This window comes from Symphalangus syndactylus, chromosome 4 (assembly GCF_028878055.3).
Source record: "Symphalangus syndactylus isolate Jambi chromosome 4, NHGRI_mSymSyn1-v2.1_pri, whole genome shotgun sequence".
Taxonomy (NCBI): domain Eukaryota; kingdom Metazoa; phylum Chordata; class Mammalia; order Primates; family Hylobatidae; genus Symphalangus; species Symphalangus syndactylus.
Genome location: NC_072426.2, coordinates 123962501 through 123981611, shown reverse-complemented (window position 1 = coordinate 123981611; position 19111 = coordinate 123962501). Strand labels below are relative to the sequence as shown.

At 34.9% G+C, this 19111-nt stretch overlaps 1 protein-coding gene across 6 annotated transcripts in view; it reads left to right on the top strand.

Moving 5' to 3' along the window:
* Positions 1-19111, top strand: part of LRBA (LPS responsive beige-like anchor protein) — a 786161-nt gene that overhangs the window by 342046 nt on the left and 425004 nt on the right. For all 6 annotated transcript variants that reach the window (XM_055276087.2, XM_063638262.1, XM_055276088.2 and 3 more), the window contains exon 37: positions 16921-17087. In XM_055276087.2, the coding sequence (XP_055132062.1) occupies positions 16921-17087 (167 nt within the window). The remainder of the gene's footprint in view (positions 1-16920; positions 17088-19111) is intronic.

The window sequence follows — 19111 nt, the reverse complement described above, 5'->3', positions numbered from 1 at the left end:
ATAGTAAGCAAGGATAATTTATTATTGAAGAAAATAATTTCTAATTAATTTAGCATAGCCTAAATGTACAGGGTTTATAAAGTCTACAGTAGTATACAGTAATATCCTAGACCTTCACATTCAGCCACCACTTGCACACTGACTGACCTAATGCGACTTCAAGTGCTGCAAACTCCATTCATGGTATGTGCCCTATACCATTTTTTGTTTGTTTTATACCCATTTTTACCATACCTTTTCTATGTTTAGGTATACAAATACTTACCATTGTGGTATAGTTGCCTACAATATTTAATACAGTAACATACTGTACATATTTATATGGCTCCTAGGCTATAAACAGTATGATGTATGTCCTCGTCATTAAGCCGTCCATGACTATATATACAAATATAAATTGTAGCTTTTCTGTTTTCTATCGTTGTTTTCTTCACCTTTGATAAAAATAATATCAGTAAATATGAAAGATAAAATGCTGGTTGAGTATCCCGTATCCAGAATGCTTGGACCAGAAGTGTTTCAAATTTCGGTTTTTAAAGATTTTGGAATATTTGTATTATATTTACTGGTTGAATATCTCTAATCTGAAAACCTGGAAATCAGAATGCTCCAATGAGCATTTTCTTTGAGGGTCATGTTGGTGCTCAAAAAGCTTCAGATTTTGGAGCATTTTGAATTTTGAATTTTTGGATAAGGCATACTCAACCTGTACCAGTATAACCAACTGACAAGTATTCAAGTTCTTTTTAATGTCCAAATTGCTATAGTTTGAATACCCAACCACTGAGACATGATTACTCTACAGCAGTTGACCTTAGCTCTGACTGCCTCGTCAGATAAAATTGTTGACTAGTCTTGGCATTGTCATTCACTAAACCATGTGAGGTAAGACACCACTGCTGCACCTTTACATCAGGATAATAATGATGTTTACCTGTAGGTATGTTGTGAGGAATAAATGGGACTTAATAAACCTAATGTATCCATTACTCTGAATCCATATTAAGTGTTTAATAATAGCTATTTTTTTCTTCTGAGTAATCTCTGGAAATTGAGTGCTTATATGTGCCACAGTGAATCTAGGACTCTTATCTCTGCCATCAGGTTCCTATCTACACTATTGCTGGATAGAGTTGTATCAGAGCTCTGGAGAATACCTCTTCCCATCTTACAAACAACTTTTCCAGGCAGTAGCTGTTTTTCTTTATCCTGTTGCCCAAAGCGTGTACATAGACCTCTCCTTTTCTCTTCTGTAGCCCTTGCAATGATAGAAGGGCATCACAATGCAGAAGAGGAAACAAAACAATACTAGATATTGCATCTCCTAGGATTCATAGGCCACACTCTTGAACAGGCAGTTTTTCTTGACTCTGTCTCCCTCTTTCCCCAGGCCTTCTCCCTTTTCCATGTTGCAGAAGCTAGTTCAGCTCTCCAACAGTGAGAGCTCTTTTGACCAGATTCTTTCTTGAGTTCAGGCTCACCTGCTTCCTCTCTTAGAGAAGAATCTTGGTTTTTCCTCAGTCCAGCGTTACCCTTTTTTCCTGCCTCAGGTTGAGTGACAACGGCACCAGCAAATTTTTTTTAAGGAAACTCTTACCCCAATTTATCATATATGTTCTAGCATCTATAGACCTGGACTATGCAATAATAATATTTTTCAGTTTTCATATCCAAAGCCTTGTGTATTTAGTCTGGAACACACTATTTTTAGAGATTCTTCCATGATGTGTTTTACTTGTCATACTCTCAACTTTAGCTTTTTGAAAATGACCAGGTTAAAAGAAAGGCCTCAATATTTTCTGCTGTTACTCTTCTGTAGGTATCTTTTGAACATCATATTCTTACCTGTATAAAGCACAGGTATATACATACATATAACAAGAAATAATAATTTTTGAGCTGTTTGTGAAACTAAAGGAACTATCATTGGTGGGATAAACGAAGACCACTTAAAAGTGAATCGATGAGATTTTGTTTGCAAATTGTTAAGTGATGCTGCACCAGGTTAAAAAAACAGCTATTTTACTTGGATGTTTACTATTACTATATTTCTATTAAAGCTAGCAAGCTAGAAAAAGCAAAAGGTTTATATGTAGGTAAAACTGTTGCAGGCATTGTTGATCAAATTAAATCCAAACTGGAAGAGTGTTTTTTCATTATCTTCTCAGTATGTTCTTGTAAAATATATTTTGAAAACCAGATCTTTTAATGCATTGAAAATCTCTTCAAAGAAAATGTCTGAATATATCCCTCATAGATATATCAAGCCTTTACTTAAGCTTTCAGTTTATGGTATCTTCTGGTTATCTTAACCATAGACCAGATTATGTACTAAAAGCCTTCCTTTTCTTAATGGATTTTAAAATAAAGATCAATAAGAAACTAAGCTAATTAAAAATCTTTACAGTGTATTTTATACAACATTTGTTTATAATTAAGACTTTTCTCATGTTCAATTAGAATATTGGCTATTGTTGTTTCTGGTTTATTAATAAAAATTAAAGCACTGAATATAAGATCACGTATTTTATAATACGAAGTATTTTATTTTGCAAAGCAAGTATTTTACCATACAAAGCAAAATGGAAATACTTGAGTTGATAAAAATAATTTCCTTCTACTTACCTTTTTATATTAGTGCTGTTTAAATATGGTCTGCTGACCAAATTACTTCTTAGTAATCCACAAAGAGCTGAGTACAGAGATTGAATATTTAAAAAGTTTTATAGCTTGAATATCTGGCAATGTCATCAAAGGCATCAGTGCTAAATTTAAAAAGGTTAAAAAAAACCAGAACTGGCCCTTCACTACAGGTAGTTTGAGAAACAGTATTTATAACCCAGTTAATATTCAGGTGTGTTGTTTTGAAATGGTCTGTGTTGGCAATACATTTGAATATGAATTAAAGAAATTATAGCATTATAACAATCATCAGCTGAGAAATACAAATCTAGTTAATATTTTATATGTTAAATGATTTATATAAACCTTTGAGGAATAATTCCTTTATGAAGGTAATTGGTGAAAAAATGTATTAGTTACCCAAGGAAAATATAAACATGTATTAGGATATTTAAAAAGAGAAGGCTCTTTATTACATGTCTCATTCTGTTATTCCTGTTATTCCTATCTTTGCTTAAAAAATGCATTTATTTGAGCTTGTTCTCTTAGTTTTTGGCCTCTTATTTTCTACATTTTATTTTTTCTATCCCTTTCTTCTTGGTGAACAGGTACTTAGCCTTTAATTCCTCTGTGAAACTCTCCCTGATTTTTTTTTTTCTTTTTTTTTTTTTTGAGACAAAGTCTCACTCTGTCGCCCAGGCTGGTGTGCAGTGGTGTGATCTCGGCTCACTGCAACCTCCACCTGCTGGGTTCAAGCACTTCTCTGCCTCAGCCTTCTGAGTAGCTGGGATTACAGACGCCTGCCACCACGCCCGGCTAATTTTTGTATTTTTAGTAGAGATGGGGTTTCATCATCTTGACCAGGCTGGTCTTGAACTCCTGACCTCGTGATCCACCCGTCTTGGCCTCTCAAAGTGTTGGGATTACAGGTGTGAGCCACTGCTCCCGGCCTTCTTCTTTTTTTTTCTTCTTCTTCTTCTTACTTTTTTGAGGCAGGGTCTCTTCTGTCACCCGGGCTGGAGTAGAGTGGTGCAATCTTGGCTCACTACAGCCTCAACTTCCTAGGCTCAAGCATTCCTCCCACCGCAGCCTCCCAAGTAGCTGGGATTACAGATGTGTGCCACCATGCCCGGCTAATTTTTGTATTTTTTTTCTAGAGATGGGGCTTTGCCATCTCTACAGTCTGGTCTGGAACTCCTGAGTGCAAGGTATTCATTTGCCTGCCTCGCCTCCCGAAGTGCTGGGATTACAGACATGAGCCACTGTGCCCAGCCTCTCCCTGATTCCTAATAGTTCCTTCTTTTTCTCTCTGTCTATAACTGTCTATAACATACTGTCTATAACTCTTTGAGCAGTTATCTCATAGTTTATTTCCATCTCATATTGTATTTATTTTACTAAACTACAGTGAGATGCTGGAAGACAGGGACTATTTGTTATGTATTTTGATAACATCACAATTAAGCCTACAATAAATGTTAGGTGTTACCTTTATATGACTGGCAATGTTTTAATCATTTTATGTCTATTCTTGATCCTCCTGAAAAGCATACCACATCATCTCCTTTTTTATATGAGGAAACTGAGGCACAGGGTTTCAAATAACTTGCTTAAGCATGGATGTGTCAAAACCAAGAGTTAAAACTCAAGTCATCTAGCTCTAGAGTTGGTGCACTTAACTACATTGTTAATTATGATTTTTATACATAATTGCTTTTTTTCTTTCTGATTTTCATGCTTGTTCTTGAGCTGCTTTTATTTGAAATTTGTTTTTGTTTTTGAGACAGGGTCTCACTCTGTCACACAGGCAGGAATGCAGTGGCCTGATTATGGCTCACTGCAGCGTAACCTCCTGGGCTCAAGAGATCCTCCCACCTCATCCTCCCAAGTAGCAAGGACTACAGGTGCATGCCACCATGCCCAGCTGATTTTTCTAATTTTTGTAGAGATAGGACTTTGCCGTGTTGCCCAGGCTGGCTTTGAACTCTCCTGGCCTCGAGATTTGCTGGCCTCAACCTCCCTAAGTGCTGGGATTAGAGGTGTGAGCCACCATGTCTGGCCTTGATATTTAAGGTAAGATTTACCTATTTGTAGTAGCAAATATATTTATTCATAAGTAGGAGACCTTGCTAATACAACTAAAAGACCCTAGTTTTTTATGCTTTTAAAAATCCATTGGTTAGGTAGAGTTAAAAGATGATAGGATTTGCTTAAGATCATTTAACTCTTTTGCAGATTAGCAAAAAGTAAAGTTTAAGAAATTAAAGCTTCTTAATTTTACCCCTCTGTGTGTAACCATTTATACATAATATTTTGTGAAGATATACAGTCATTCCTCTGGATCCATGGGGAATTGGTTCCAGGACTAACTGCAGATCAAAAATTGGTCAAGGTCTGGCGCAGTGGCTCACACTTATAATCTAAGCACTTTGGGAGGCTGAGGCAGGAGGATCACTTGAGGCCAGGAGTTTGAGACCAGCCTGGCCAACATTGAGAGACACTGTCTCTACAGAAAAATATTAGCTGGGCATGGTGATGTGTGCATGTAGTCCCAGTTACTCATGAGGCTGAAATGGGAAGGTTGTGTGAACCTGGGAGATGGAGGTCACTGCACTTCAGCCTAGGTGACAGAGTGAGATTCTGACTCAAAAACAAAACAAAACAGAAAATTTGGTTGAATCTGTGGATGTAGAACCTGAGGATACAGAGAGCTGATTGTTATTTTTGTCTCATACTATAGTTTTAAAATATAATTCTTTGGTATCAACCCTATCCTTTGCTTACATTTTATGTTATTACTATTTTCTTGAACACAGATAGCGGCCATAGTTTATTTTCCAAACAGATGTATGATGTATGTTTGCATTGTTGAAGGATTCACTTTGTCTTTTTGGAAGATGCTTAGGTATTTGTGGGTTTTATTGTTAATAAGTACTCTAAAGAAATAATGAAAACAAAATATTATGTGTGGTATTGGCACACAAGTAGAAACTGTAGCCTTCTTATTAGTGTTGGCTTGTTTTTACAAATATTATATATACTTCTCTCAAGAGTTCACAGAAAAAAAAAGCATTTTGAAGGAAGTTTTTTTTATTACCAAAAGTGTAAAGCAAAAGAAGAGAAGAACCTATATTAATCTTCAAATTATTTAAAAATATTGTCTAAGGACTATAGTTTGTAAAGATAAGAACCCAACAGGTTGTATCCAGTCTATTAAAACAAGAAGAAATGGAAGAGATACTTTGATAAGTGTTCTGCCTGTTTTAACCTTGAATGCTGTTATGGGGGGAAGGAAGGAGGGGGATGCTGGTCTGTCTGTTTCATTGGCTTAGGCTTTTTCATGCTGAGAGAAATCAGTACTTTGAGTCCTTGCATGACAGAGGAATCACTTCAGAATTAAAAGTGGCTGTCACACATTGTCATTAGTTGACTTTTCTTTGCTGTTGAGATTTTTTAAGCTTTCATTTTTCTGTCTTTTCTATGAGTCTTTCTGAGTTTCTGTAGATAGCTTTTTTTTTTTTTTTTAAGATCACACTTTAAGGTAAGGGATCAAGTACAAAGACCTCCAAAAGTGAAATACTGAGAAACTTCTTCATTTATTGTCCCTGAAGTGATTTCACTTTTAAATTGTTTTCAGTGAGACAAGTAATTTATAATGTAAGTGATTTTGAGACAAATTGAGAAGTAAAGTACTATACTTAAAATGTGTTTAGCAGACGCAATGCTTGGTTAACTAAAAATGTAATAATCTGTTTGTAGCCATGTAAAAGAAAGAAGGTCCTGACATGGAATGATGTACAGTTTGATTCCATTATATAGGAATGACATCTTACTCTAAACAGTGACTACCTCTGTAGAAAGCAACTGACCAAACAGGGAGGAAGTAGAAGACAGAAATTTCTTTTTCTTTTTTGTGTCGTTGTTTTTTGATTTTTTTTTTTTTTTTTTGAGACGGAGTCTCGCTCTGTCGCCCAGGCTGGAGTGCAGTGGCGCAATTTCGGCTCACTGCAAGCTCCGCCTTCCGGGTTCACGCCATTCTCCTGCCTCAGCCTCTCCGAGTAGCTGGGACTACAGGCGCCTGCCACCATGCCCGGCTAATTTTTTCTTTTGTATTTTTAGTAGAGACGGGGTTTCACCGTGGTCTCGATCTCCTCACCTCGTGGTCTACCCACCTCGGCCTCCCAAAGTGCTGGGATTACAAGCGTGAGCCACCGCGCCCGGCCCTTTGATTTGTTTTTAAAAGCAAGTATATGTTTCTTTTAAAAGTCTTTAAAAGAGATTTTAAATACAAAACTTGTGAGACCAACACAAATTGTTTAATTAACATTAAACATTATTAATTTAGGAAAAGGGCTTGCTATTTTAGCATTAAAATTGTGTGTAGTTTATTTTTACTTCAAAACTTAACAAGATCTTAATTGCAAACTTAATAAAAATTTGCTTTTTGTAACCTATTTCTTAAAAAACCTATTACTCTGAAAACCTAACTTTAGAAACAATGTATGTTTAACATCATTAATTTAATTTTTTTGTGATACTGAAACAAAGAATTTGCGAGAAGCCTTCTAGCCTTCCAATCACAACCCCTTTCTGCCCTGTTAAGGTAACCACTGTTCTGAATTTTGTGGTTGACATTTGCTTTTGTTTTATACTTTCAAAACTTAAGTATGTTTCTTTTAGCACTGTAATTTCTTGCCCAATTTTTGACCCTTATATAAATGGAATTATAAAACATGTCTTTTATTCTGGAAATTTTATTTCAACATTATGTTTCCAACATTTAATTATTTTCTTACATTTTTCAACTCCACTTTCATTACTACGTAGTATTCCATTATGTATAGATTGCTAGCTGTTCATTACCTCTTTCTACTGTTGATAGGTAATTGAATTATTTCCAATTTTTAGCTATTCCGAATATGTAGACCAGTAGTTTTTAAATAATCTCTTCTGTTTGTTTGGTTGTTTTCAGTGTTTAGCTATTATGAATAATGCACTTTCAATATTTTATATGTTTGGCGCACATCCTCATGCATTTCTGTATGGTGGAATTACTTGATTACAAAATGTTCATATTTGAATTTTAATAGATATTGTCACACTATCTTGCAAAAGTGTATACCACTCCCAGCCTCAGTGTAGAGTTGTTCTCATTATTCAGCATTCTCATCAACAGTTGACTGGTGATTTTTATTTTGGCATTCTGATGTACTTTTATTTTGAATTTTTAAAAGAATTATGTCTATTCTCCTGCTTGTTATATATTATCTATTTTTTACTTTTGTGAAGTACATGTTGCTCACTTACCCAGTTTCTTATTGGTTATCTGTCTCTTCCTCATTGATTTGTAGAAGGTATTTACCTTTTTGCTATATGAGTCTATTTTTTGGTATGAGTATTTTAACTGCTTTCTTCATCTATACCTTGTCCATCCACTTTTTAAAAACTTCTTGCTGGGCGTGGTGGCTCATGCCTGTAATCCCAGCACTTTGGGAGGCCGAGGTGAGTGGATTGCTTGCGCTCAGGAGTTTGAGACCAGCCTGGGCAACATAGTGAGACCTCAGCTCTACAATAAATAGAAAAAATTAGCTGGGCATGGTGGTGCGTGCCTCTAGTCCCAGCTACTTGGGGGACTGAAGTGGCAGGATCACTTGAGCCCAAGAGATTGAGGTTACAGTGAGCCAAGATCACACCACTGCACTCCAGCCTAGACAATAGAGTGAAATCCTGCCTGAAAAAACAAACAAACAAACACTTCTTAAATAAACTTTATTGAAGTATAGTTTGCATGTAATAAAATTTTAAGTATACAATTTGAGGAGTTTTGATAAAGGTGTATATCTGTGGTTTTACCATTATAATAAAGATATAGGAAATTTTGGTCATCCTAGAGAATTCCCCTGTGATCCACTGTGCTCAATTCCTCTCCATATGCTCATATCCAATCCCAGACAACCAGTGATCTGATTTCTGTTATTATAGATAGTTTTATCTGCTATAAAATTTTATATACATGGAATCAAATAGTAGGTACTCTGGATTATTTTGATCAGCATAAACTTTTTGATATTCATTCACATTGTTGTGTGTATTATTGGTTTGTTTTTTTAAATACTAAGTTGAATTATTTTGTTTATTCACTCAGCTATAGGCAGACATTGGGTTGTTTTCAGTGTCTGACTTTTATGACTAAATGCACCATGGGCATTTTCATACAAGTTATTTTTGTAGAAATACGCTCTTATTCCTTTTGCAGAAATACCTAGGGGTAGGATTGCTGCATGCTACTGTAAGTATATGTTTAAGCTTACAAGAAATTGACAAACTATTTTCCAAAGTAGTTGACGACTTTACAATTCAACCACCAAGGTAGGTATGAGAGTTCCAGTTGTTCCATGTCCTTGTCAGTGCTTGGTATTGTAACTCTTTTAAATTTCAGCCGGTCTAGTGGGTGTATAGTGATAGCTTATTGTGATTTTTATTTGCATTTCTCTACTGACTAAGCATCTTCTCATGTGCTTATTAGCCATTTATATATCTTTTGTGAAATGTCTGTTCAAATCCTGTGCTAATTATTTTTAATTAGGTTGTTTGTCTTATTGAGTTGTATGAATTCTTTATATATTCTGTAAAGAATTCATTTGTCACTTACATGTATGTTAAATATTTTTTTCACAATTTGTGGCTTACCTTTCATTTTATAAATGGTTCTTTTAAAGAGCAGGTGTTGGGCCAGGCATGGTGGCTCACGCCTGTAATCCCAGCACTTTGGGAGGCCGAGGCGGGCAGATCACGAGGTCAAGAGATCGAGACCATCCTGGCTAACATGGTGAAACCCCGCCTCTACTAAAAAAATACAAAAAATTAGCCGGGCGTGGTGGCGGGCACCTGTGGTCCTAGCTACTCAGGAGGCTGAGGCAGGAGAATGGCGTGAACCTGGGAGGTGGAGCTTACAGTGAGCTGAGATCGAGCCACTGCACTCCAGCCTGGGCGACAGAGTGAGACTCTGTCTTAAAAAAAAAAAAAAAAAAAAAAAAAAAGACCAGGTGTTTTAAATTTTGATAAAGTTTATTTTGTCAGTTTTTAAATTCTTGTGATTTTCTTCCATGCTTTCTGTTATGCTGTCCAATCTAACAACACTGCCTATCCCAAAGTTATAAAAAAAATTCTGCTGTTGTGTTTTGGAAATGTTATAGTTTTAACTTCTAGATTTATATCCTTGACCCAGTTTGCATTAAGTATTTTTTGTATGATATTAGGTGAAAGAAAATATTCTTCTTTTTTTTTTCTCATGTGGATAGCCAGGTATTTCAGTACCAGTTGTTTCTTCATTTTGTCATCTGGTTATTACCAGTGCTCTTCATTTCTAATTTTATAGTATGGTGGGAAGGGTGTAAAGTCTTACAACTTTGTTTTCCAAAGTTACTTTGCTGTTATTACCTTCTTCTTTTTTTTTTTTTTTTTGAGATAGAGTCTCGCTCTATCGCCAGGCTGGAGTGCAGTGGCATGATCTTGGCTCACTGCAACCTCCAACTCCCTGGTTCAAACAATTCTCCTGCCTCAGCCTTCTGAGTACCTGGGATTACAGGCATGTGCCACCATGCCTAGCTACTTTTTTTGTATTTTTAGTAGAGATGGGGTTTCACCTTGTTTTCTAGGATGATCTCGATCTCCTGACCCTGTGATCTACCTGCCTCGGCCTCCCAAAGTTCTGGGATTACAGGCATGAGCCACCGCGCCCAGCCTACCTTCTGTTTTTATATATGTTTTAGAATCAGCTTTTCAGTTTTATAAAAATTGCTAAAAATTTTTATTGTGTTGAATATATAAAATCAATTTTTAAAATGTTGAATCTTTATAAACTGTATATTTTGTATATATAAATTGTATATTTCTTCATTTATCTAGCTTCTTAATTTCTCTTAACAATATTTTATGGTTTTATTTTTTATGAGATCTGTATAAATTTTAAAATATAGCTAAGTATTTCATATTTTTCATGCTATTGTAAATTTTTTTCATTATTATTTCTTCTTCTTTTTGGCTCTGTCACCCAGGCTGGAGTGCAGTGGCACAATCTCGGCTTGCTGCAACCTCTGCCTCCTGGGCTCAAGCCATCTTCCCACCTCAGCCTTCCAAGTAGCTAGGACTAAAGGTGCATGCCACCACACCTGGCTAAGTTTTGTATTTTTGTAGCTATGGGGTTTCACCATGTTGACCATGCTGGTCTTCAACTCCTATGCTCAAGCGATCCTCCCGTCACAGCCTCCCTAAGTGCTGAGATTACAGATGTGAGGCATCTTGCCCAGCCTCGGTATTATTTCCTCTTAAAAGTTTGGTGGAATTCACTGATATAACCATGTGGGCCTGAGATTTCTTTATGGTAAAGTAGTTGAGTTGAATTTCCTTAATAGAGAATATATCTATTAACATTTTCCATTTCTGTTTTTTTTTAAATCTTTTAGGACTTTTAAAAAATATTTATTTATTTATTTATTTATTTGTTTATTTATTATACTTTAAGTTCTGGGACACATGTGCAGAATGTGCAGGTTTGTTACATAGTTATACATGTTCCATGGTGGTTTGCTGCACCCATCAACCTGTCATCTACATTAGGTATTTCTCTTAATGCTATCCCTCCCCTTGCCCTCCATCCCCGGACAGGCCCTGGTGTATGATGTTCCCCTCTCCGTGCCCATGTGTTCTTATTGTTCAACTCCCACTTATGAGTGAGAACATGCGGTGTTTGGTTTTCTGTTCTGGTGTTAGTTTGCTGAGAATGATGATTTCCAGCTTCATCCACGTCCCTGCAAAGGACATGAACTCATTCTTTTTTATGGCTGCACAGTATTCCATGGAGTATATGTGTCACATTTTCTTTATCCAGTCTAACATTGATGGACATTTGGGGTTGGTTCCAAGTCTTTGCTGTTGTGAATAGTGCTGCAATAAATATACCTGTGTATGTGTCTTTATAGTAGAATGATTTATAATCCTTTGGGTGTATACCTAGTAATTGGATTGCTGGGTCAAATGGTATTTCTAGTTCTAGATCCTTGAGAAATTGCCATACTGTTTTCCACAATACTTGAACTAATTTATACTCCCTCCAACAGTGTAAAAGCGTTCCTATTTCTCCACATCCTTTCCAGCATCTGTTGTTTCCTGATTTTTTAATGATCACCATTCTAACTGGCATGAGATGGTATCTCATTGTCGTTTTGATTTGGATTTCTCTAATGACCAGTGATGATGAGCTTTTTTTCATATGTTTGTTGGCTGCATAAGTGTCTTCTTTTGAAAAGTGTCTGTTCATATCCTTCACCCACTTTTTGATGAGATTGTTTCTTTCTTGTAAATTAGGAAGTTCCTTGTAGATTCTGGAAATTAGCCCTTTGTCAGATGGATAGATTGGAAAAATTTTCTCTCATTCTGTAGGTTGCCTGTTTACCCTGATGATAGTTTCTTTTGCTGTGCAGAAGCTCTTTAGTTTAATTAGATCTCATTTGTCTATTTTGACTTTTGTTGCCATTGCTTTTGGTGTTTTAGTCATGAAGTCTTTGCCCATGCCTATGCCCTGAATGGTATTGCCTAGGTTTTCATCTAGGGTTTTTAAGGTTTTAGGTCTTACGTTTAAATCTTTAATCCATCTTGCATTGATTTTTGTATAAGGTGTAAGGAAGGGGTCCAGTTTCAGTTTTCTGCATATGGCTAGCCAGTTTTCCCAACACCATTTATTAAATAGAGAATCCTTTCCCCATTTCTTGTTTTTGTCAGGTTTGTCAAAGATGAGATGGTTGTAGATGTATGGTGTTATTTCTGAGGCCTCTGTTCTGTTGCGCTGGTCTTACCTATCTGTTTTGGTACCAGTACCATGCTGTTTTGGTTACTGTAGCCTTTTAGTATAGTTTGAAGTCAAGTAGTGTGATGCCTCCAGCTTTGTTCTTTTTGCTTAGGATTGTCTTGGCTATATGGGCTCTTTTTTAGTTCCATATGAAATTTAAAGTAGTTTTTCTAATTCTGTGAAGAAAGTCATTGGTAGGTTGGTGGGGATAGTGTTGAATCTATAAATAAATTTGGGTAGTATGGCCATTTTCATGATATTGATTCTTCCTATCCATGAGCATGGAATGTTTTTCCATTTGTTTGTGTCCTCTCTTACTTTCATAGTAAAATTAGGTAGAGCCATGACATCTGGAAGGAAAAATTAAATATTGTCTCTATTCATTTACATTTAAAGAACTAAAATGGTCTCTTTGTCTATTTACTGTGAGTGACTGAATTTCTTCCGTGGAGGTTTATTTATCCTATATTGAGTTTCTTCATTCTTTGGTTATAAATCTTAGGTTTCTTTAGCAATAATCGCATAAAATAGAATTGTTCCCCAAATGCTTATTTTTTTCTTTTCGTACTCAAATATTTTGTGGCCATGTTATGATGTTATATTATCTAATTTATATAGTGCTTACAACAGGAACACAGAAAAGTTGATATAAAACATAAAAAATTCTGCCTTAAAGTTGAATGAAAGTTTTAGATCTGACTGTTTATGTTACTGATAAATAGCAATATTTGTTAAGGTCTCTTGTACCTCCACTCAACCTCCAAATACAGGTATACATACGTACACAAATATGTGTACTGCAAATAAATAATATGCATTTGATTCTAAAGTAAATATTTCTTATCTCCACATGACTTTGAATGATATTTCATACATAGAATTTATTATTGGTTTTTAAATAAGTACATCTTCAAATTACATTATAAGGACATTTAAAAAAATAATTACAAGTTCATTATATCTTAATGAAACATTCTTGTTTGGTTTTCTTTTATCATGTTTTTAGGTCAGATGTGACCCTAATGTTCCACAAAGAGACAGAGATTGATAATCAGGAAAGAATAGCCCTTTAATGTGATTTATATCTATAGATTTTATGTCAGATATGAAAAGTTGCTGTTCAAATTGTAAAGAAGGATCCATTAAAGAACACTTTAAACCATTTTACCATTTAGCTTACCTTGAGCCCTTGTTTTTAGAATTATGCCTTTTAGAACAAACTTTAATAGCTTATCAAATGTTTACAAAATACAATTTGATGTTAAATTAGTATAATAATAAGAGATAGAAATGATAAGCTATTTAATAATGTGTTTTTGGTTACTTTTAATGCTGTTTAATATGAAGGTATGTGGTGTTTCATAGCATTTCAGAAACCAGTGATTTTCTAAATCTCATCAGTAGATTTGAATTTCCTCTTAGATGAAGTTAGACAAGGACAGATACGGATATAGTAGAGAATGTTGAAAGTTTATGGTTCTGTGAATGTCTATCATTTCGTACTATTTGTTTTAGTGTATGGTTGGGTTAGATATGAAATAACCTATAGAATGTTTCTCAGTTCTTGAATGAATATATAAAAATACAACATATCAGTCGACATTTTTGTTACAATGAAATAATTTCCTAGTTGTCTTCACTTAAACTGCTGCTCTTTCATACATTTCTTAATCATTTTCTTTTATTTGCTCAAATGATATTTTTGACAAAGTGAACTCTTCTGTGGTTTGTTTGGGTCAATCTTTTTAAAAAATATAGTATATGAAATTTGCTTTTAATTTCTCATCAGTTATTCTAGTTCTTAGTAGGATTTATTTTCTCTACATCAGTGTTTAGATTAAATAAGCAGTTTGCCTTTACCAGTGAACATCTCTCAGAGGTTGAACTCAGGTACTCTCAAGTACCCTCACAGAGGTTGCCCAGAATATTCAGATTGACGCAATCTTACATCTAATATAATCTGCTAATTTTGCAGATGAGGACATTTAGACCTATAGAGGTAAATGAGTGAATTGATCAAGACTGACAGGAGATATTAGCAAGGGTGATACCGTAACCTGGTTTTTGTTTTGCTTCCCAATCTTGTAGTCATTCATATAAGTATACTATGTTTCCTGTGACTTTTTTCTATACTCATTCTGCATTCCAGAATTTATTCAGTCTATTACTCGTTCTACCTGTATTTTGTACTTGGGTCAAACTCTCTTGCTTTGTCCCTCCCTGAAATTGATTAATGTTTTTCTGCCTTGCCTTTGCTTTAAAGGTTTCCTTTATTCCCACCCAAGACTAACTTCTAAAATTCCTGTTTATAAAATTCAGCTTTTCATCTCGCTAGCATAGTGTTTTGCACAGACTAAGATATTTGATTCCTGGCCAGGCGCGGTGGCTCACGCCTGTAATCCCAGCACTTTTGGAGGCCGAGGCAGGTGGATTGCCGGAGCTCAGGAATTAGAGACCAGCCTGGGCAACATGGTGAAACCCCATCTCTACTAAAATACAAAAAAATTATCTGGGCATGGCGGCATGCACCTGTAGTCCCAGCTACTTGGGAGGTCGAGGCAGGAGAATTGCTTGAACCCAGGAGGCGGAGGTTGCAGTGAGCCAAGAAGATCGCACCACTGCACTCCAGCCTGGGCGACAGAGCAAGACTGCCTCAAAAAAAAAAAAAAAAAAAAAAAAAAATATATATATATATATATATATATATATATATAGACACACACACACACATATACATATATATGTACACATACATATATATATACACACACATACATATATATATATATTTGATTCCTTATGCATGTACATATACACCATGCAAAGGATGAATTGCTTTTGGTGTAAGGAACAAAAAAAAAACAATTTTTTTGGAGGTTTCTGCTGGTTTACAATGAGCAGGAGTTTATTGGCTCTTAAAAAAATCTTTAAAAAGTCTCATAGGGGTTGACTGGTCTTGAGAATTTGATTGATCTGGAAATTCATGATTCTGGAATGAGCTCTATTTTTCTACAATTTTCATAGTTCTGCTCTCATTTTGGCCTATCTTCAGGCCAGCTTCCCTCATGGTACAGAGAGCTTCCAATACTCCTAGAATTTGCTGCTTCTTTTGCACCCTGAGAGGAAGGAGGAAACCAACTGTCCAACAAAATCTTGAACTTTGCCCTACCTGTACCAGTTACATCAAGTGTCCTTCCCTAATCCAGTTTGCCAGTGTGGGTGTGATTATTACCTGGTTAGTTCAGGACAATTGGGACTCCTGTTTGTTGCTGGGGTGGTGGTGGGAGTAGTGCGTGGCAGCAATCTATCGAAACTGGTATACTGTGGGAGAGGCAAGCATCCACAATGTATATTCCATATGTAAACTAGTGATATTTATTCCAACATCAAGTTTATGTTACTTAAGGATATGTGTGTGGGGGTGGGGGAGAGGACTCAAGTAGACACTGAATAGAACAAAGGACCAAGTTTACATCCATCTTTGTTTTCTTATTTTAAACAATGCCTTAACTACAGTGTCATAAACATGACACCACAAGTATCTGAATTCCAAAAGAAGAGAAATAAGCATTTTGGAAACTAGCAATTATAGTGTATCTGATTACTGACAAATAATTCTAAGGCTTTTTTTTGGTAAAATCGATGATATCTAAGACAGTACTTTTCAGACTTTGATGTGTATAAATTGCCTGGGAATTAAAATTCAAACACAAAGTGAATAGATTTGGGGTGGGGCCTGAGACTCTGCATTTTAAATGAGATCCCAGGCAATCCCAGAGCTCTTCGTACATTTTGCTAGGACTTAAAAGACCAAACAGTTTCATGTTCTAAAGGTATTTAGAACTAGCTCAATTTACTATTGTAAGCTGCTATTGTCTCTTTTCTGGCCCTGTGCAGTGGCCTCATAACTGCCAACTTCACTTCTCTTGTCCCACTACAATCCATTCTCTAAATAGCAGCTATATGATCATTTTAATATGTAAATTTATCATTTCACTGCATAAAACTTTCCACTGGGATTCCATTACATTTGAATAAAATCTAAACTCCTTACCATAATACTAATGATGTAGCCCTGGCCTGCCTTTTGAAAATTATTTCTTACCATTATTCTCCTTATTCACTATGTCTCAAGTCCTTTGCAACTTCACTTCATGCTGTTTGTTGTGCTGGGCCCCTGCTTCTTACAAGACTGTCTTTGTCTCATTATTCAGGTCTCTACTTGAATGTTTACCACTTCTGAGTGTATCTCATGATTGACTTCACAGAAGTAAATTCTTGTGGGATGTTTTATTGAGACAGCAGATCACTAAATCTCAGTTAGGTGAATGAGGAATGTAAAAGTAGATTTAAAATTTTGGTTGTTTTGATTTAGGGTAAAGATTGTTTCATAATGGATTTTAAAGGTTTTTTTTCACATTTTTTATAGTATTATTTTTTTTCTCTCCAAGTCACTGTGTGCCCAGTATTCTGCAGACAAACGAGAAGATGAGAAGATGTGTGATCATTTGATAAGAGCAGCAAAATATCGTGACCACGTGACATCAACTCAACTAATCCAGAAAATTATCAACATTCTCACAGACAAGCATGGAGCCTGGGGAAATTCTGCAGTGAGGTAAAGGGATACCTTTAGGATTTGGCCACTGATTTTCTGTAGATGGCTTAGGTTTAGATAAATGACTTTGGATATGATCAAAGCCAGATGAAGAAGAGAGTAATTTAATTTTGTCTTTCATCATCTCTATGAATTTAAAGCCAAAGGGAAGGAGAAAATCAGTATGGGTACAATTATGGATCTTTATAGATCCATATTTATTCAATCAGTATGTGTACAATTATGGATCTTTGTAGATCAGTTTCCTCAACTACTTCCAAAATAATATTTGCTTTATCTACTTATTCCTTTTGAAATGAATTATTAAGGGAATCAGTTAAACTATCTTACTATCTACACTTATAGCCAAATTTTTACGTATATAACATTTTATTTTAAAAAACTATGCTCTTTTTATATTTTTTAGTTATTTGAAAGTAACCATATTTTCAAAGTGTAAATTTGAAAATACAATAAAATGATTTTTTTTTGTTATGTTGCAGATTTTAGGACTGTGATGATAACCTTGGTTAAATGCCTTCTTTAAAATTTTACTTAATGTCTCTACCTTCTTTTAAGATAGCCAAACTGGACATGCTGTTGTTGATTTTACTTTATAGAAACAAAATAATTAAATTGCCTTTAAGACTAAGGAACTTGGACAAATTATATATCCTCCATGGAATATTTTATGCTACAAATTTCAGGAACATGTGTTGACTCTTTTAAGTAAAGTTAATGACAAAAAGTTTTTATTTTGCTATTAGAAAACATTATATTTTAATTTCTAATTTTTGCCCAACTTTTCCTAGAAGACAACAAAAACAAAAATAGTAAATTACTTGTATGTTATATAAGAGTGTAATTTGCCTCCATTTGTGTTTTAATCAACTTATGTGTCTGTCAGACATCAAAATCCAGTGTTAGAAATTTTCCAGTATAAAGAAAAAAATTTTAACTTTTAGAAAAGTAAACTTAAAAAATTTGCATTGAAAGCTACTTGTATAAAGTATTCACTAATATAGAATAAATGTAGCATGTGATATTTATTACAAAGAATATTTGCATATAATGAATTATATTTCTGAGTACCTAATTTTTGATATTCAGAGAAAGAAAGGCAAGTCAAGGTCTTGAGATCAAAAGGACAGCCAGCAGGAACCATGTTTGTTTGTTTGTTTTAATCTTATTTCAGTTGATCTGCTGGTGCAAGAGTGGTTATGGAAATAACATGTATTCATGGGTCAGTGATCTCTGGTGCCTTATCTTGCAACATCTAAAAGCCCATGGCAAAGAGAATGGAGGAGTGTTGTATTGAGGGTTTTAGAGTTTCAAAGTGCTTTATTATTAGATTTGATATCATTTTGACGTCAGATACTGAATAAATTAGGATATTACTCTGATGCATAGTGCCTGACACATAGTAGGAACTCAATGTGCATTTGTTGAATCTTTTAAAAAAGTTATTCTTTTCACCCAAAAGGTTTTGCAGTTTTAAAATAAAAACATTTAGATAACTTATGTCAAGCGTTTCATGGGTTATTTTGATGGGATCAAAATTCTTTCTGTTGATAGCTGTACCTTTGTATAGCATAGTATACATGTGGTATCAAAAGGAAAACATGATTTTCCTGAAGTGATTTTGGTGTAGTAAAATATCTTGGAGAGCTAAATGGACCATGAAATGTATTTATCTAGAAATAATTAGTGTTTCAGTAATAGAGTTGTTCTAAGGAATCAACTCTATTATTCATTAAGCCAGAAACAACTGAAATAAATTTTGAAATTTTAATATTTCTGCAAGTCCACAGAACAAAATATCTTTTACTTTTTCCTCTCAAATTAAAATAGCCGTCAAATTATTAGCTTTCTAATGTGTACATTTTAAATTCAGAACAACAAGAAAGGATGTACCATCACAAAGAAAATGGACATGATTAAATTAATATTTTCCTCTATAAATCTCATCTTACATTAAAAAAAATATGTAACAAAGCACATTGCCTGTACGTTGATATTTCTTTGTCATTATATTTAGTTCTGTA